The 20455-nt window shown below is 31.2% G+C and overlaps 3 protein-coding genes across 7 annotated transcripts; all 3 read left to right on the forward strand.

Moving 5' to 3' along the window:
* The first annotated feature begins 332 nt into the window (after positions 1 to 332).
* On the forward strand, positions 333 to 7230 carry LOC105634930 (pleiotropic drug resistance protein 1). Of its 5 annotated transcripts, none has more exons than XM_037641584.2 (24): positions 333 to 656; positions 754 to 874; positions 987 to 1075; positions 1188 to 1272; positions 1372 to 1531; positions 1621 to 1697; positions 1957 to 2010; positions 2097 to 2187; positions 2272 to 2573; positions 2691 to 2972; positions 3054 to 3370; positions 3450 to 3610; positions 3713 to 3816; positions 3904 to 4060; positions 4137 to 4244; positions 4321 to 4475; positions 4572 to 4904; positions 5038 to 5328; positions 5420 to 5503; positions 5577 to 5707; positions 5864 to 6091; positions 6198 to 6369; positions 6448 to 6702; positions 6791 to 7230. In XM_037641584.2, the coding sequence occupies exons 1-24, from the start codon at positions 349 to 351 to the stop codon at positions 7046 to 7048; spliced, it is 4323 nt and encodes a 1440-aa protein (XP_037497512.2). In that variant the 5' UTR covers positions 333 to 348; the 3' UTR covers positions 7049 to 7230. The 5 variants fall into 5 exon arrangements, with proteins under 5 accessions (XP_037497512.2, XP_037497513.1, XP_020535290.1 ...); XM_037641585.2 differs by having other exon boundaries at positions 520 to 656; positions 759 to 874; XM_020679631.3 differs by having other exon boundaries at positions 520 to 656; positions 759 to 874; positions 1022 to 1075.
* A 1524-nt stretch (positions 7231 to 8754) lies between these two features.
* LOC105634932 (putative 2-oxoglutarate-dependent dioxygenase AOP1) lies at positions 8755 to 10085 on the forward strand. The gene is made up of 3 exons (XM_012217890.4): positions 8755 to 9194; positions 9273 to 9594; positions 9752 to 10085. The coding sequence occupies exons 1-3, from the start codon at positions 8821 to 8823 to the stop codon at positions 9992 to 9994; spliced, it is 939 nt and encodes a 312-aa protein (XP_012073280.1). The 5' UTR covers positions 8755 to 8820; the 3' UTR covers positions 9995 to 10085.
* A 4778-nt stretch (positions 10086 to 14863) lies between these two features.
* Positions 14864 to 16272, forward strand: LOC105634933 (putative 2-oxoglutarate-dependent dioxygenase AOP1). The gene is made up of 3 exons (XM_012217891.4): positions 14864 to 15281; positions 15369 to 15690; positions 15857 to 16272. Exons 1-3 carry the CDS (start codon positions 14911 to 14913, stop codon positions 16103 to 16105), a joined length of 942 nt encoding a protein of 313 aa, XP_012073281.1. The 5' UTR covers positions 14864 to 14910; the 3' UTR covers positions 16106 to 16272.
* The last annotated feature ends 4183 nt before the right edge of the window (positions 16273 to 20455 follow it).

A 20455-nucleotide genomic window follows, 5' to 3' on the forward strand; every position in this document is an offset into this window, starting at 1 on the left:
TTAATTGGCTATTAACTGGAATTCTGTTTCTGACCAAATTCTGCCAACCATTTGGCAGTGAACGAAGGAAGACCAAAGGCCAAGACTTTTAGTGTAATATTTTAATTCTTTGCATCTATATTTAGTCATGACTGTATCATTGTTATGTAGTAAATGTTGTCAATTTGTGCAGACAAATGCATTGAAGTTGAGTATATTGTAAGTAGTTACCATCCAACATTTGTTACCTTATTTCATACTTCTGACCTCAACCAAAAAGTCAAACATGATAAATCAACAAATGCAAGTTTTGCATGAATGTTGGCAAAAGTTATTCATTTGAGTTCTACTAGTTCTGTAGCGCTTGCAATGGGCAGTCGTGATCTTTATCAAGTGAGTAGTTCTTCATTGTGGAGGAAAAATGGCACGGAAATTTGCTCAAGCTCTTGTCGAGAAAATGATGATGAAGAAGCTCTTCAATGGGCAGCTGTTGAGAGACTGCCAACTTATGACCGCTTAAAGAAAGGGTTACTCACCGCACCAGAAGGCAAGTCTACTGAAATTGATATCCATAAACTTGGTTTCAAAGAAAGGACAAATTTGATCAAGAGGTTGATGGAAGTTGGTGACAACGATAATGACAAGTTTTTGTTGAAACTTAAGAACCGTCTTGCTAGGTGAAGGCTCTTCTCATTCCTTACTAATTGATAATGATTACTGTTTAAATCCATGGCTACATAGCTATACGTTTTCTTTTTCTTGGATGTGTCTCAGAGTAGGAATTGAAATTCCAACATTAGAAGTCAGATTTGAGCATCTGAATATTGAAGCAGAATCTTATGTAGGAAGTCGATCTTTGCCAACACTTTTTAACTTCTTCGCAAATATACTAGAGGTGATCACATCCATATCTTGACTGTTACTGTTTATTCGGAAATGATAAAGCTCTAATTAATTTTTTTGAGAAATAGTTCCTAATTTATAAATTGGCATTTGATCTTAAAAAGGATTCATTGAACTATCTCCACTTATCCTTTACTAGAAAGAAACGTGTCTCTATCCTTCGTGATGTGACTGGAATCATCAAGCCTTGCAGGTAAAGAAGGCTTATTCGTACTAATCAAGATTTGGATGTGTGTTATCTTTTTCACTTAATAAATAAAATCTCTGGGAATCCTTTTTTAGTTGTGATCACTTGTCATTTCCAGGATGACGTTGCTTTTAGGTCCACCAAGTTCTGGGAAGACTACACTCTTGTTAGCTTTGGCAGGAAAGCTTAATCCTAATCTAAAGGTGCAGTTTACCTTTTTATTTTTTAGAAAAAAATATCTTCTCCTGCATCCTGTTACACATCTGCTCTAAGTTATGTCACTGTCATCCATTATCATTCAGTTTTCAGGGAGGGTGACTTACAATGGCCATGAAATGCATGAATTTGTGCCCCAAAGAACTGCTGCCTACATCAGTCAACATGACCTACATATTCCAGAAATGACTGTAAGAGAAACCTTATCATTCTCTGCAAGATGCCAGGGAGTTGGAGGCAGATATGGTTAGTTGTAAAGATTCTGCAATCATTAAGAAAGAAGCTTTTTGAAAATAGCTCAGGAATTTGATTACTATCATTTTGGTAATTGGAAGAGATGTTGGCGGAACTGTTGAGAAGAGAGAAAGCAGCAAATATTAAGCCTGATCCTGATATTGATGTGTTCATGAAGGTATGAAAGAAGCTATTGTCATTCACAGAACTCGATTCTCGTAGGGAAGGGGTGGAAATTCGTTATTTTATAGAATACCGTTTCCCGTTCAGTCTGGAATTCCTTTTGCTATGAATTTATATTCTTTTATTTTATATACAAATTCCTGTACACTGATTGCTATATTTACTGGAAAATATTTTCTCTCTTAAATTTTGAGCTTTAAATTATTTGTAATCTTACTCTAAATGTCTAACTTTGTGACATTCATGTATTTCAGGCTGCTTCAGTAGATGGCCAAGAGACAAATGTGATCACTGATTATATTCTCAAGGTAAAATCACCATATGCAATTCTTTATATCTTTAGAAAAAATTGGTAGCAATTCCTTGGTTATAATACTTTTTGTTTGATTTGCAGGTTTTGGGACTGGAAATTTGTGCTGATATTATGGTGGGGAATGAAATATTCAGGGGTATTTCTGGAGGTCAAAGGAAGCGCGTGACCACAGGTAAACAAGTTGATCTTTTGATTATTGTCAAGTTCCTTGCTTCACATTATGTATGAAACACTATGTTAGTTATTTATATTTTAGGGGAGATGGTGGTTGGTTCTGCAAAGGTTCTGTTCATGGATGAGATATCTACTGGCTTGGATAGCTCAACCACATTTCAAGTTGTGAACTCACTCAAGCAATGGACTCATATTTTTAATGGAACTACATTTGTTTCTCTCCTCCAGCCAGCGCCAGAGACTTATGATCTCTTTGATGACATTGTTCTTCTATCTGAAGGCCAGATTGTGTACCAGGGTCCCTGTGCAGATGTTCTTGAGTTTTTTGAATCAATGGACTTCAAATGTCCTGAAAGGAAAGCAGTGGCTGACTTTTTGCAAGAAGTAGGTTAATTTTTAATTCTTTTGTTGATGTTTATGTATTAAAAGGAAAACAAGGAACTTTTTCATGGAAAGATATCTTATAGTGATGTTGTCGTGAGAATAGTTAATTTGTTGCAGGTCATATCAAAGACAGATCAAAAGCAGTACTGGGCGCATAGAGATAAACCCTACAGTTATGTCTCAGTGAGGGAATTTGCTGAGGCATTTCAATCCTTTCATGTTGGAAAGAAACTAGGAGACGAACTGGCGACTCAATTTGATAAAAGCAAGAGCCATCCTGATCTCTTCACGACTGATAAATATGGAACCAGCAAGAAGGAACTATTTAAAGCTTGCTGGTCGAGAGAATTGTTATTGATGAAGAGAAACTCATTTGTATACTTCTTCAAGCTCTTTCAAGTAAGCACATTTTCTCTCCATTTTGATTTTTGAACTCAATCTTCTTAGCTTGATTTTATTATGTTTTGCTTCCGTTATTAGCTTATGTTGATGGCGTTGATCGGATCAACAGTCTTCTTACGAACTGAAATGCCAAGGAATTCAATAACTGATGGAGGAATTTACATGGGTGCTCTGTTCTTTACTGTAGTTATGGTTATGTTTAATGGATTCTCAGAAATTGGCCTGACTGTTTTTAAGCTTCCGGTTTTTTTCAAGCAAAGGAATCTCTTGTTCTTTCCTGCATGGGCATATGCTCTTCCTACATGGATTCTCAAGATCCCCATCACAGTCATAGAAGTTTCTGTTTGGGTGATTATCACTTATTACATGATGGGGTTTGATCCTAATGTTGAAAGGTGCAAGTCTACATTAAACTGAAGATTTCTATGCCATGTTTGTGTAGTTCCAATTGATAAAGTAATGTTCTTGCTGCAGGTTTTTTAGGCAGTTTCTTGTACTCATACTAATTAATCAGATGGCTTCTGCATTATTTAGACTGATTGCAGTGGTTGGTAGGACCCTCATTGTGGCTGGCACATTGGGGTCATTTTTACTGCTTGTGCTTTTTGCAAATTCTGGCTTTGTCTTGTCGCAAGGTATAGTAGTAATTAGCAAGTGAATGACAAATGACGTTTGCTTTAGCAACTGAGCTGTAAGTCTTCTAATTCTTTCTTTGCATCACTTCTTCAATGGCACAGAGAATGTAAAGAAATGGTGGATCTGGGGTTACTGGATTTCACCTATGATGTATGGACAGAATGCAGTAGCAGTTAATGAATTCCTAGGAAAGAGCTGGAGTAATGTAAATTTACAAAATTATCTATCTAAGTATTTTTGTGTTTCTTTTCTGATAATGACTTCTTACATTTAACTAATTTTCATATCAAAGGTGCTGCCATATTCCATGGAAAAACTGGGTATTGCGGTTCTCAAGTCCCGTGGTTACTTCACAGAAGCATTTTGGTACTGGATAGGAATAGGAGCATTGATCGGGTTTACATTATTATTTAATGTTGCTTATACTCTGGCTCTCACTTATCTCAACTGTAAGTAATCTATCTTCTTCCCTTGGAAACTTTTTGGAGAAGCATTTGTACTTTTATCATGAAACATGTTCTGCAGCATTTGAAAAGCCTGGAGCTGTTAAAGTAGAAGATTATAAAAGCAATGATGACATTGATGAAGCTGAAGGAGACATTGAATTATCATTTCAACACAAACCCAAAACAGGTGTATGTTCACCTTATACTGCATGTATAAACATTCTACTTATTGCATTTGACAATTAAATTCATTTGAAAAGCAGAGCACCAAGATGAATTTAGGAAGAGCTTTGCCTCTTGTAGATCCTTATCTGCAAGGACCCAGGCAGTTTCAAAAAGAAAGAAGGGAATGATTCTTCCATTTGATCCACATTATATTACGTTTCATGACATTACGTATTCAGTAGATATGCCTCAGGTGAAATACATCACAAGGGCTGGTAAATGTGTTTATAAGTAGGAGAGCTACCTGTTAATTATGAGTTGCCGAGTCTTTAACAACTTGAATTTGCAGGAAATGAAAAATCAAGGTATTCAAGAAGATAAGTTGAGACTTCTGACGGATGTGAGTGGTTGTTTCCAGCCTGGGGTTCTTACAGCTCTGATGGGTGTTACTGGTGCTGGTAAAACCACTCTGATGGATGTGCTGGCTGGCAGGAAAACTGGTGGATATATTGAGGGTAGTATCACCATTTCTGGATACCCAAAGAAACAAGACACATTTGCTAGGATCTCTGGGTATTGTGAGCAAAATGATATCCACTCTCCACATGTTACAGTCTACGAGTCTTTGCTCTACTCCGCTTGGCTTCGTTTACCAGCTGAAATTGATACTGAAGCCAGAAAGGTGTCCAGTAACCAAACTTTGATCATGCCTCATGTCTCATTTTCCTTTTGATTCAATTTAATTGAAAGATTCAAATCTCATAATAATTCCTGATTGCATTGGATTTTCTTTTTATCCTAACAAATTGTTGCAGTTGTTCATGGAGGAAGTCATGGAACTTGTGGAACTAAATCCATTGAGGACAGCTTTAGTTGGGTTGCCTGGTGTGAGTGGTCTCTCCACTGAACAGCGCAAGAGGCTAACAATTGCTGTTGAGCTGGTGGCAAACCCCTCCGTTATATTTATGGATGAGCCAACTTCAGGACTAGATGCAAGAGCTGCTGCCATAGTTATGAGAACAGTTAGGAACACAGTGGATACTGGACGAACAGTTGTGTGCACCATCCATCAACCAAGCATTGATATATTTGAATCTTTTGATGAGGTAGTAGCAAATCAAAAACCGCATAATAAACTTTGGTTTTCTTTTCTGCAATGAAGTCTTGGTGGTTCTCTTACATAATTCTTGGTCACAGCTATTTCTATTGAAGCAAGGAGGCCAAGTGATATATGCAGGTCCACTGGGTCATCATTCTTGTGATTTAATCAATTATTTTGAGGTACAGTTTGTTGGACAACTGGAAATTAGAGCGGTGTACATCACCTTGCTTAATCACATGCTCATTCATGTAGGGATTAGGAGTTAACAAGATTAAAGATGGATATAATCCAGCAACTTGGGTGCTAGATATCACGACTCCAGCCCAAGAAAGATCTTTGGGAATTGATTTCACTGATGTGTACAAAAATTCGGAACTATACCGGTCAGCATGATAAGTTGCTGTTTCCCTGCATTACAATATCATAAAGCTTCTACAATTTCACTCGTGTATCGACATGTAGTGTTATGTACTTGATGATATAAATGAGGACCTTGTTAATTTTCAGCTGATTAAATACTTGTATGCCATATGTTTCAGGAGAAACAAGGCCCTTATAAGACAACTAAGCAACCCTGTTCCTGGTACAAAGGACCTCCATTTCCCCACCAGGTACCCACAGTCATTTTTTGTCCAATTCATTGCTTGTTTATGGAAACAACACTGGTCATACTGGCGCAATGCATCATATACTGCTGTGAGGTTTCTGTTCACAATTGTCATTGCCTTGATGTTTGGTACAATGTTCTGGGACCTTGGCTCCAAAATGTAAGTCACAACTGCAAAAGATTCTACATAGGAATTATTTTTCTACTCTTTAACATCTTGATGAAAACTAGCAGTGACAATGAGATTTCTGATGCATATCTTCCAGGGAAAAGGAACAAGATCTGTTAAATGCAATGGGTTCTATGTATACTGCTGTTCTTTTCCTTGGCGTTCAAAATTGTGGAGGTGTACAACCTGTGGTGGCAGTGGAGCGAACAGTTTTTTACAGGGAAAAGGCTGCTGGAATGTATTCAGCCGTGCCTTATGCCTTTGCTCAGGTAACTATATTTTATGGATATGTTCTTTCTATCAAAGCATATTTCCTTCACTGACCAATTTCCAAACTTCTGTTGCAGGTTGCTATAGAGTTGCCGTACATTTTTGTACAAGCAGTTTCCTATGGTGTCATAGTTTATTCAATGATGGGATTTGAATGGACTATGATTAAGTTCCTTTGGTACATATTCTATATGTACTTCACCTTACTGTACTTCACCTTTTATGGCATGGCAACTGTAGCTGCAACACCTAATTATTACATAGCTTCCATAATTTCCTCGGCATTTTATGCATTATGGAACCTTTTCTCAGGATTTGTCATCCCTCGAACCGTAAGTCCTATTATCTGTAACTTTTTCTTTTCTTTCTTTTTTCAATAGAGAGGTTATTTTGGACTTGAACATAGTTTATCCGATACAGAGAATTCCTGTGTGGTGGAGATGGTATTACTGGTTATGCCCTGTTGCTTGGACCTTGTACGGATTGGTTACATCACAGTATGGAGATAAGAAGGACGTTCTTGACATTGGTCTAGCAGTAGAAGATTTTTTGAGTACGCTCTTCGGTTTCAGACATGATTTTCTGGGTGTGGTTGCAGCTGCAAATGTTGGGTTTGCAGTTCTATTTGCATGTGTTTTTGCCATTGGCTTAATGATGATAAATTTCCACAAGCGATGAGATAAGAGTTTGTTGTATTTGCTCATATAAATTTTATGGTGATGTATTAACTATAGAATGGTAAGATTTTACCAAAACAATATCTATGCAAGTTATTTACTTGCATGATTCTTCAGAATCAACAACACTGTTGAGTTAATAATAGAGGATCCTGAAGCATTTGAAGCTTTCATTGACTGACAGAGCACGGTACGGTCAAACTAAAATTTCTTTTTTAAAAGTTTTATTGCTTTTCAAAATATCTTGATCCAGATATCAGGATCTCGAGTTCTCCCGCTCTCCGCATTAGACGTGAAAAGACCAATCAAACCATATAGTAATTGGTAAAACAATTCAATATAATTTTAGTATAGCAATCTCAAATAACAAGAATGAAGAACGTAAATTTAATAAAATGGTCCCAGTTTTTGTGTTTTTAATAAAACTCAATAACTTATTACATTGAGAAAATCCATCAAACACGACATTTGTCGAGAAAATAACATCTAATAATGCAAAGAGTTGAATATTCGTATTTTATGATTTTAACTTTATAAAATGATTTTGAAACCAATAAACAACACTGTCACTCTGATCCAAAACCAGATTATGACCCATCAAAATTTTATCATTAGAGAAGCTAAGAAGTGATCCTCTAATCCTAATTTTAATTTATATATAATACATTTGTCATTTTCAGCATTATCATTTTTTGTTCCATTTCGTATATCCAAATATATTGTAATAATATTTTATTGTCTAATGACATTTCCTACATATAAATATAATATCCCAAACAAATTGAAGGTTAATTGTTTGGAAAATAGTGGTCCTGTAAAATTAGTATTTTCTAATTATAAGTAGGTTTAATGAAAAGATAGAATTGGATTTACATTTGTCATTTTCAGTGAAACTGAAAGCATAATAATAATAATAATAATAATAATAATAATATTGCTTTAAGGGATGCAACTTGCTAATAATTAATTATAATATATAAATTTATTTGTGACAAGCATATAGAGCACTATAATATATGGATGGACCACGTGATTCTCAATCTCTAGTCGTATTATGCTTTATATTATTAGAAAATTTTGATTGGTAGCAAATTAATCATATGTATTCCAATGCACATGCCAAATCAATTTGAATTAATTACATGCTCAACTATGGATTACTAAGCAAATTTGTTCTCTACCTTATTGAATAAACATAGCAATATGAGTTTTATAAATGAATAAACGTATTAATATGAGTTTTATAAACGGTTGAATCAGGAGGAGACGTGAAATGTTATAAAACTTAAAGTTTTGAAATTATCATTGTTAAGAAAATTTTATTTATATAGTATTGAGACGTGAAATGTTATAAAACTTAAAGTTTTGAAATTATCATTGTTAAGAAAATTTTATTTATATAGTATTACTTTTGATTCGAGTATGAAAATACGTGTGCAAATTAGAAAAAAAAGATTAAATTTTCATTTTATTGACCAAAATTTCAAGAAGATTCAATTCAGGTAGGATTATAAATAAGAATTTATTTTATTTACCTCTTTAATTGTTGATCTCCTAATTCTAATTAATTAATTAATTAATTTTTTCCATTATGTTTTCTTGCTTGTAATTATATGATAATCTTCTCATTTTTTTTGTCTTGTATTGATCATGAGCCCGAAGCACAGCCTCCTGCATCTCCATAATTCTATAAAGAAACAACAACAAATCTTGAAATTTATACAAGTGAGAAAAGAGAGAAAAAAAAAAAACCAAAATTTTCAAAATTATATCATGGGTTCTGTATTAGCACCAAAGCTTCCTGTCCTGGACTTCACTCAAGAAAACTTGAAGCCTGGTTCAAGTTTCTGGGTCAAAACCTGTAGTGAAGTTAGGCAAGCTCTTGAAGAGTATGGCTGTTTTATAGTAAAGTACAACAAACTATCTCCAGAACTTCGAAACTCGGTTTTTGGTGCCTTGAAAGACTTGTTTGATCTTCCTACTGAGACCAAAATGCAGAACAAATATGTAAAACCCTTAAATGGCTATGTTGGACAGATACCTAAAATCCCTCTCCATGAAAGCTTGGGCATTGACAATGCAACTTCTTTAGAGGCACTTCTAAGTTTCACAAAACTCATGTGGCCCGATGGAAATCTTCGCTTCAGGTATTAAAATTAGACCAACTTTGTTATTTGCAGAAATTATAATTTCTTGTAACATATTGCTCTTTTAATTTGTGCTAGTGAGCCTATTTTTGAGTATGCAAAGTTGGCAGCAGAGCTTGATTACATGGTGACCAGAATGGTATTTGAAAGCTATGGAGTGGAAAAGTTACATGACTCTTACATTGGGTCTACTACTTATCTTCTCAGACTCTTGAAAAATAGAGTTCCCAAAGGGGATGAGCCTAATTTAGGGTTTATAACTCACACTGACAAGAGCTTCACAACCATACTTCATCAAAATCAAGTTGATGGCTTGGAAGTTGACACTAGAGATGGTGAAAAGATCATGGTCGAGTTTTCACCTTCATCGTTCGTAGTCATAGCAGGCGATGCTTTAATGGTAAATTAATAATCCAGAGACTACTGGACTAGCTAGCCGTCGATATTTGTTTCAAAGCACCATAACCCTTTAACTATTTTTAAAGAATTTTTTATGTATGAAATATATATTTATATATCCATGATTAATTATATACATGTATATATATTTGGGTCAGGCATGGAGCAATGACAGGATTATGTCTCCTAGCCATAGAGTGATGATGAATGGGAAGGTAGATAGATATTCGACGGGGCTATTTGCTTTCAACAGTGGAAAAATACAAGTACCTCAAGAACTTGTAGATGAGGAACATCCATTGATGTACAAGCCGTTGGATCATATTGGATTACTCTATTTTTATCGTACGGACGAGGGTTACAAATCCAAGTGTCCTGTTAAGGCCTATTGTGGTATTTGAAATAAAAACCAAAATGAAAATAATTTGTATCTCTATATATTATGTATTGTTATATTAATTATTAATGTTCTGCTCTATGAATTATCAAATAAGCTGCAAGTCGAAGAATACTTCTTTCTCTTTCTAATTTTACTTTAATTAAGACTTTGAATTCGAGATTTTGTGATTATTAAATTTATATTTTCAATTGATTAAATATAATTATTAATACTTAATCCAATCTCAATTTTATTCTAGAACTTAACTTAAATTCAATTAAATTTTAATTTGTGTACTCAAGTTCGGTAAATAGCATTTAATTTTGACTCATTTGATTGTAATTTTTGGAAATCAAATGAGTTAATTTACTATTATTAAAATAAAAATCTAATAATTTGAGTAAATTTGAATTCAGCTTGGATTAGATAAATTATTTTTCAATATTTATATAGTATTGAAATACATATCCTTTAAAAAATAAATAAAATAAACATAAAAATTATATAAAAAATAAATATTTGATATTATGAATTACTTATTAGTTTAATTTTAATTTAAGCTCGACTTTACTAAATCAAATCGAATTTAAGTATTTTGCAAACTGAATCTTCTGATTGTAAAAAGATAGTGAATAACTTCATTGGTTTAAACAACTTATATATCACCACTTTCTCTTTTAGAAGCTGGCATTTTTTAAATCCTGATTTTCCTTGCACATTTTTTAAAATTAATCTAACTTCAATTTAGAATAAAATTAGGATTATCTATTAATTACTTAATTGTTATTCAAAATAAATAATTGTTAACCTACACAAATTTAAATAAGTGAAAATACATTTCTTAATCTAAATTTTATTTAACGTCAGTAGTTTAAGTAGTTTAAAATTTAAAATTATTGTTGATCTCCAATCCGTGTGTAGAAACCCGTGTTTCGGAAGAGAAAAAAGAAGAAGAAAATAATCATCATAAATTGGATATTACATCACCCTCGATAAAAAAAACGTTATATTATAGTATGTTTTAAAAATGTTTTTTTATTTATATATTAAAAGAGAGAATCGTTATTGGTGGGATAAAGGGTCTTAATAACAACTCCTAAATAAATTAATCCACATCATCACATTTATCTCTTTCTACATTTCTTTCTGTTCTGAGAGCAACATTTTAATTTATTTTAAACTGGTTTGTTCTTATTATATTGTGTATCAATTCATTATATTATTACATTTTATTACGGCTTAATAAATGGATGTATTAAAAAAATATTATTTAAAATACTTCCATTTGAATTAAATTTTAATTGATAAAAAAAAGAATTTACATATTTATCCATTGGACTAATCTCATTGACTTGTACAGTTGATATGAATATTGTTGTACTAATTTCATGCTTGTAATGATTTTTTAAAAAATTTATAATGAAACTACTCATATACCAAGTTAATTCATAAACAATATCTTTTTTTTTGGGGTCAAAAATGATAGGTGTTATTCTCATAGTATTTCTAATATAGTTTTTAATAGAAATTTTAGTAATTTTAATTACTTTATTTAATTTTTATTTAGTTTTATTTATATTTTTGTTCAAAATTTCCTTGAATCATAATCCACTTGATCTTAAAGAAATTTACATTTGACACAGAAAAAAGCAAAATAAAACAAAACACTCAGGCCCTAGCACGCCCTGCCCGTGCACATTAGCACGCTCGTGCTGAACTTAAGGAAAATCAAGTGGAGACTCAGACTTTAGCACGACCGAGCCGTGCTATCTGGCACGCCCGTGCCTAAAAGGACCTCAGGGGTGTACTCGCTTAAGCACGCCTGTGATGCATTTCATCTTGGAAAGTCAGAGCCTAGCACGCCCTATCCGTACTATGGGGCACGCTCGTGCCACAGTTTCTTTTCTGGACGTGTCGCGGAGCACGGCCTGTGTTGAACCATCCATAAAACTCAGGCTCTAGCATGCCCAGCACGTCCTTGCAAAACAGCACTCCCATGCTATGAATTTGGTGCTGTCCTAAATTGAGAACGCCAGCCAATTTTATTAACTTACATTGGCCCACCTCAAATATTTTTCTAATGTGCAAATCAAGATCTAATCCTATTTAGGAAGATAGAAAAATCCTAATTAAGAAGAAATCCAAAGCCTAAATAGTTTCATATTTCCAAAAAGACTTCTTACTTAATAATGATTCTATTTCCTAAACAGAGTCAGATTTTCTCCCAAGAAGTCTATATAAAGAGAGGGTCATTCATTGTAGAGATATCTCCAGTCTTTGACTACTCTTGTTCTATTGTTTCTTCTTTCACTCAAAGACTTCAAGCGTTTAAGATTTGTGTCAAGATTTAAGGAAGCCGTCCACATTAATTGTTGCCTAGTTTTTATCTCTAAACTTTTAAACTTGTTTTATTCTTTCATTATTCTGATTGATTATGAAATTTTATTCAAGTATTATTGAGTTTTATTTAATTACTATATCGAACTAAATTCTCATACTAGAGATTTGATGTAACTTAATTTCTTTTTCGATTTATAATATTAGATTTGTTTTTCTTTGTTCAAAGTATAATTTATTATTGAACTTAATGCTTTCAGGCAGAGTTTCTCTCCTGGATTGATTTATTTCATTAATCACTATCGGGAGAAGGGTTTTTGATATGAAAAAAGTAATAAATTACATGAGAATAATAACTTGATGCGGAAACTATATGGTTTAACTCATGGGGGTTTTCATAAGTTAATGACCTTAAGTTATAATTCACAAAACAAACCATTAAACTTAATAATTTAATTCATGTTTGATTGCGCTGTTGGAAAATAGGTAATTAGATTGGATTAAAATAGCTAACAAAACATCGGGAGAGCTTGTTAGTGATTCTAGGGTTGTTTCCCCGACTTGAATAATTAAAATTGATTAACAAACTAATAAAATAAATTGGATAGAGTTAAGTGAAATCAAAATCCCTAGTAGCTTTAAATCCTTGATTTCTTTTTCTTCAAATACTGTTGCTTGATTTATTTCTGTTCACTTTTAATTATTTATTTCTCACAAAAATTCCCCTTTATTGCCGTTTAAATAATAGTAAGTCAACGTAATTGTGGTACTTGATATACAATTCCTGTAGAGACGATGCTCTACTCATTACATATTACTTGTTGCGATTTTCGTATACTTGCGAAAAACCACTGTCAAAAAATATTCTTGCTACAATTAAAAACTTATTTTTAAACGATTTAATGTACGAATAGACCTATATATCAGGAGTAGGTAAGTCCTTTCAAGATAAGCCAATAGATTTTATTAGTATGTCAATCAGGTTCTACTCTTAAATTAGTTTGCACATTTAAAAAAACAAAAAAAAAATTTAGGGTTTTAGTTCACTCTTACATTTTTCAAAAATAATCGGTGATTAAAGCAAGCAAAAGTTATTGGTTATTTATATTTAATTTAATAATTGATATATTATTAAATTCACAAGGAAACCCACCAATCAAATTCAGTCGTTAGATCAAAACATACATTGAGAACAAAATTTAGTGGTCCGTGCACCAAATAAAGTGATCGCTGGAGCGGACCACAAGAACAGAACCAATAGGCATCCAAATTAATAATTTAAATGCAATTAATTAAAACATAATTATATAATTGACCTTCATTCCACGTCATCAGTGATCTACATGTCCATAGCATATTACACTTGCTGAAACCATATATTCTGATTTGTCTTTGTTTCATATATAATCTTTAGTCCCCACAAAAGCACACAGAATTTTCATTTTTTTTTTTAAAAGCATATAGTAACTTAATTATAAAATATATACCCAATCTGATATTATATTATGCCCAGTCCGATATACTAATTAATTAAATTATAAAATATTAATAATCACAAAAATATTTTCTCATCGAGGCAGGAGTTGGATTTTGATGGAAGGAGAAAAAAAAAAAGGTAGTATACTACCTCCCTTATGTGAAGTTGACACTTTTTTAACTTGTCGTAACAATTGCAAAAACGATAGAACCGTCTAAATTAAAAAAAAAAATAAATAATAAAAGCAATTGACTAAATTACTATTTAACAAATTTTTTATAATTAAGAGAAATAAAGTTTGATAGAAATATTTAAATTAGGGTAAAGTTGAAATAAAATAATTAAATACTGTCTTAATTTTCTAACTGTGTCAACTAAGTGGGAAAAAGTTAAAAAATGTCAAAATTAATAGAATTGAGGTTTTATTTATGAAAAAATTATTATTTTTCTATTTTAATGTCTGAATGAAAAAAAACTTGCAATTAAATATCTAAACTATTAAAAAAATTACAATTAAATATATATAACAGGATTTTTTTTGTCAAAAAACTAAAAAGAACAATTTTATTCAATAAAAATATCAGACATAAGTATCCATTCAATTATCTCTTTTTCTCATTTTTTTTAAAATTTATCGTCTTATATCTCTTCTTTAAAAAGCTCTAAAAAATTCCTTTTAATTTTCTTTTGACTCAAAATAAATTAAAATAAAAAAGAGAAAAAATAAGAAAGAAAGATAATGTTCTAGAGAAATAACAAAGTAAAATAATGTGATAAATAAATTCATTTTAATTTTTCAATGAGAAAATTTTGGACAAACATATTTAATTGTATAAAAATTATTAATTCAAATACTTAATTATAAAATGTTTATGCTAAAATAAAAAAAATTGGAAATTTTAGATACAACAAACATAATTAATAATCTATTTTAACACTGAGATAGACAACTTAAATATGTATATTAAGTTGTTCCATAATAGAGAACACTCAAAATAATTGTATGAAAATAAATAAAATATTATATCTCTTTTAACTTCTCAACCTGCTATTCTATAAATTTGACTTTTGTCAACATTTTAAACTGAAACACACCCAGAAAAAAACCCACAAAATCTGGACAAATGGGTTCCGAAACAATGTCCAAAATTCCTGTTATTGATTTATGTAGCGAAAACCTGAAGCCTGGTTCAAGCGCTTGGCTTTCTGCTTGCAATGATATCAGGAAAGCATTTGAAGAATATGGCTGTATGGAAGTATTATACAATATTAATATTGAATTTCATAACCAAGTTCTTTCTGCTCTTCAAGAATTGTTTCAGCTTCCTCAAGAGATCAAAATGAAAAATGTAAACCCTAAGCCTGCTCATGGCTACATGGGCAAGATCTCCACTTTCCCTATTCATGAAGGATTGGGGATAGAATTCGCAACCATTAAAGATGAGTGTCAAAAGTTCACTAATCTCATGTGGCCTGATGGAAACGATAATTTCTGGTATTTTGATCATTATCATCATCATTATTATTATCATTATCATTATTATCCTTATTTTTTTTTTTTTTATCTTTTTTTGGGTTTTAGTGAGACTGTTCACTCCTATGCAAAACTGGTGGCTGAGCTACAGGAGCTGTTGGTGAGAATGCTGTGTGAAAGTTATGGAATAGATAAGCACAGCGAGTCTCGTAACAAATCGACTACTTATCTTCTACGTTTATTGAAATATAGAAGATCACAGGCAGAGACTAATCTTGGTTTCAAAGGTCATACAGATAAGAGTTTTATCTCTATACTTCACCAGAATCATGTTAAGGGTTTGGAGATAAGAACAAAAGATGGAGAGTGGATTTCTTATGAACCTTCTTCATTTTCTTCGTTCGCAGTCGTTGCTGGTGATGCATGCATGGTGAGTGAACTTTTCTGATCTAATTAACACCACTGATCTTTCTTTCTCTTTTTTAATTAAATTGCCTATCAAAAAATATATATATATCGTTTCGGGGTTCGTGGTTACCCTTTCATAAATAGTTTTTCCCATCAACGCATAATTTGTGCTTTTCTTGAAAATGCAGGCATGGAGCAATGACAGAATAAAATCATGTTACCACAGAGTGACAGTGGGTGGTGAAGAAGTTCGATATGCTTTAGGGCTATTTTCATTCTTGACTGGGTTGATTAATCCACCGGAGGAGCTAGTGGATGAAGAACACCCATTAGCATATAAGCCATTTGAACATCAAGGCCTTCTTGATTTTTATGTGGCAAATAATGCTCAAAACAAAGGAGAGAGCAACATGGTCAAAACCTATTGTGGAGTTTAATTATTAATTAAGAGTGTTTCTGAATTTTCAATATGTAGAAAAGAAAATTAATAATTAGTTTATATGCGTGTCTTTGACTATTTGGCAACTGTATTACATATATATTTGCCAATTGTGGCTTAATTTTCAAATTTGGTTTCTATATTATGGATTTTTAATTCTCATTTAATGTTTTAATTAAGTTTTAATTAATTATTAGTAGATTGAATATGTCTTCTTTAACATTTACACCTCAAATGCATATCCGATCTTTTTTTTTATCACCAAAAATAATTTTTATTAAATTATATTATTCAGAAAAAATTTATCTTATCCAAGTGCTATTCTAAGTCATTAGACTTCTCATTTACATTCAACCTAATCTAGATAAAAATGCATATCCGATTCAATAATTTTAATTGGTTCGATGCTTTGATCTAATAGATCAAAACAACTTTTTATATATTTTCGTTATAAAAAACAAATAAAAGCTTAATTTCATTTTGTGGATTAAGAAAAACTCGATCTATCACTATGGTTTAGTAGTAAGTCTTGACATTGTGGTGCATAGATATCAACGAGTCTTTTGTTTTTCCCCCTCCAAGTTTACTAAGTTCATGAATCCCGAAATTTGTTATTCATTTTAGTTATTTAAAAAGAAAAAAAAAATTTACGGCACTTGAAGCAAATTTGGAGAAACATTGTACTTCAAATTGACTCTAGATTTTCAATTTATGTTCAAATTAAGACAATATCTTTCATTTATTATTGCGTTGATTAAATTTAATTATTTTTCATATTTTCAATAAATAAAAACTGAAAAACCAAAAAAAAAAAAAAAGAAAAAAGAAAAAAGAAAAATGAAAGAGAGTTGTAAGAATAAAAGCAAAAATGATGAAATTCTTTTGCATATTTCTATACCATAAACGGTCAAAATACATATCAAAGTCGTTCAATATATTTAACTCAACCTGAGAAAATTAAGATAACCAGCATTCCTATTTGTTAATTGTGTATATATGTCTTTAACCATGTTTAATTTAAAATATTAAAATTTTAAAATTTTAAATAAACAATTTCCGATGAAAGAATAACCTAATTTTAAGTTGTCAGAAATTATTTTTATAATTTTTTGGCTGTACACTTAAAATTTTGCTTAATATTTAAAATGATTAAAAGCCCATTTGAAGTGAGAAATTTCCGAAAACCTTTTAGGAAAAATTAATTCCAAAATTACAAATTAGGATGCAATTATAAATCAAAAGAAAATGAAATGTAATTATAACAAGACACAATGTTCGAATAAATAAACTTAATTATAAGGTTTTGTTAAGAATTTTCAGGGAAAAAAAAAAAGCCTAACCTTTTGAGAATATATATTGAAAATTTTGTGGTAAGAGGCCACAAATCTTTCTAGATTTCTCCATTTTGGACTAGTTCAGTACTACGATGATTTCATGTAAATGGACCATTATCATATATATATATATATATATATATATAAGTTTCTTGCTTACATAATTGTGTAGCACAAAAAATAATTAAGCGACATAATATAGAACCATTGAGTCATTGACCAATGATGTGGCAATGTCATTATTATGTTGATGAAAATTGACCTAAAAATGACATTTTTCTTTTATTTAAACTTGTTCATGTAAGTAACTATATGAGGGGACCAAATAGAGAAAAAGACATACCAAAAACATTTGATGCTTTATCACATCATTATTGCCTTTTGGGGGACTAAATAGTCGTTTACCTTATTTTGGCACTACAGCATGGTTGGAAAAGAAACTTTTGGAGTTTGAAAAAAATATATATATAAGGAAAATTACTTACGGATCAAACTAATAAAAAATAATATTTTAATTGGAAGAATTGTATTTATTTAAAAAAAAAAAGAAATAAAGTGAAAATAATTTTAAAAAATATTTATTTTGACTGGTTTCTTCATGGATGAATCAAATCATGTCTTTTGGTGAGCATGGGGGTGGATAATTGGTAGAACAAATGAAACTCAAGCCTGCAACTTCTTAAGGTCTTAAAAAATGGCCAATAGTACAATGAATCAATGACTATGTTCGACTAATAGCTTTTTAGGTATCTTTTAAACGTTATTTTTTAGTCTTCAGTAATATAGCGTCTGAATTAGTTTTTAGATGTTAAGGTAACGTTTTATAAAAAGTTAAATTATATAACGTTTGCTTTTAGCTTTTTATGAAGAGCTACTCAAACGACTAATAATAAAACTCTATTAAAATAGCTAACAGCTATCAAAATAACTATTTTTGCTGAGCAGACTCAATGTCTTCTGCCCAGCTCTTTTGTTGTCTTTATTTGAAAATCCTTTAGTTCTATGTCATTTTCATTTTGTATAATGCTCTTTAGACTGATTTATCCAAAAAAAAAAAGGAATTTTTATATTAATTTTCATATTATTTTAATTTCCAAATTAAAGTAGCAGTTGGCCAAACTCCAAAACATTTTTTCATTATTTAAAAGAAACAAATAAAAATTTCAATAATGTAGAAGGTCATGACCATTTCAAAGCTTTGAATCAAATGGTCCCAACACTCTCTAATCTCCTCCCTCCAAAATGGACCACAAAATGTCTTTATGGCTAATTTCTAAAACACAGAGAAGGAATAATGAAAGTGAATATAATTATATATACAATTTATCTTTATCATAATATCATCATACCTAATCCAAAATCAATTTAATGACTTGGTGATGGAAAATTCAAACATTAGAATTTAATTTATTTATTTATTTTGGCATCATTATTCATCATCTTGTTTAGGAATTATTCCAATAATTTGTATTTCTTAATTTTAATGAAATATAAAATGCTACTAATTAATTAATATTTGGTGTGTGTACATATGTATACTGTCCCTAGCAATTACCATTTTATATTAGGTACTTTGTTGTGGCACAATCAATGATATTTCAATGAGTTCTCATATATCCTTGAAGAATATAAAAATTAGATAATGAGATTTGTAATTTAAATTCTCCATTTATATCCCGACCCGGTAAAGCAATCCTAGGATGACAAGCTAGCTAGGGTAGTAGAATGCGGGACACAGGAATGAATCGAATCATATATCAAAAAGGGGGAAATTAATCATTAGAGACGCCTTTTGGTGTAATGGCTGGAGAGTTGGAAGAACTCCAGGGTTAACCGTGCTCGCTTAATAGAAATCTCAGGATGGGTGACCTCCTGGGAAGTTTCTCATTTCACCTGCGGGACAAAACCGTGCGGGGACTACACCAAAGCGGACAATTCCTCTGGTGATTAAAGTCGAGGCGTGACAATCGATGAGTTCACCACAAAACATAATAAATTTAATAATTACCAATGGTTCGATTGATCTTTTTACTTATGTAAGGAGTGGAAGATTTCGAGTTCGAATCTTCTCGGCCACATGTGTTTACATACTGTTATGTAGGCTGTAGTATTATTTGGGTTCAAGGGCCTCCAAATGAATAAAAAAAATTAATAATTAAAGTTAAATCGAAAACTATATATATAAAAAGATAATATGTAGCAATTTGTGAAAAAAGCAGTTGAAGTATAAAAGGTAGCAAACCAAAAGACCAACTTTAAGATCCAATTCTTACTCTCATTTAATAAGAGATCGGTGTACTTACTGGTTATAATAGTAGGTTCTAATTTATGTTCCTGCGATATATTATTTGTAATGCTTGAAAATTAATTTTATTAACAGATTATATTTTTTTCAAACAAAAAAAAAAAAAATCAACACGTTTTTTTTTCTTCATTTACTCGGGTGGCACGGTCACATTCAGGTTGAAAAGTCCAGAATGTGGTCCATTTTTGTTATTTTTTCAATTTTTAGATCGTCATATTGCTCATAATAATTGAAAAAAATGTGGTCCAAATGGTCCATTCCAAAACCCTGACGCATTGAATCCTATTGGAGATAAGTATATCTTTTTTTGTTTTATTTTTCTTTAAATTTTAAATCACAAGGTTTTCTTATTCTATCAAATTATTCAAATCCAAGGACAATATTGATTAGCATAATAATTGACCTGAAAATTTCAAATATATATATATATATATATTTGCTAAAAAAATATAAAATAAAATAATTATATCATAAATTAGAATCAAATCCAAAAAGATTAATTAATTAAGCTTTTCATCTTATCATATTTAGGATTACATATAGCATGACAACAAACAAAATTTGTGAGATTTTCTGTGGCATCCATTATGCATTATTTAAAAAAAAAAAAAAAAAAGAAAGAAAGAAAAAGAACAATTAATATTCATTATACAATAGAAAAACTATGATCTTTCATTTGTCTCTTCAGAAGAGTATCTTTACAAAAACT

Source organism: Jatropha curcas, chromosome 1 (assembly GCF_041381405.1).
Source record: "Jatropha curcas cultivar XTBG-Jc1 chromosome 1, XTBG_Jcur_1.0, whole genome shotgun sequence".
In the NCBI taxonomy this organism is placed as follows: Eukaryota; Viridiplantae; Streptophyta; class Magnoliopsida; order Malpighiales; family Euphorbiaceae; genus Jatropha; species Jatropha curcas.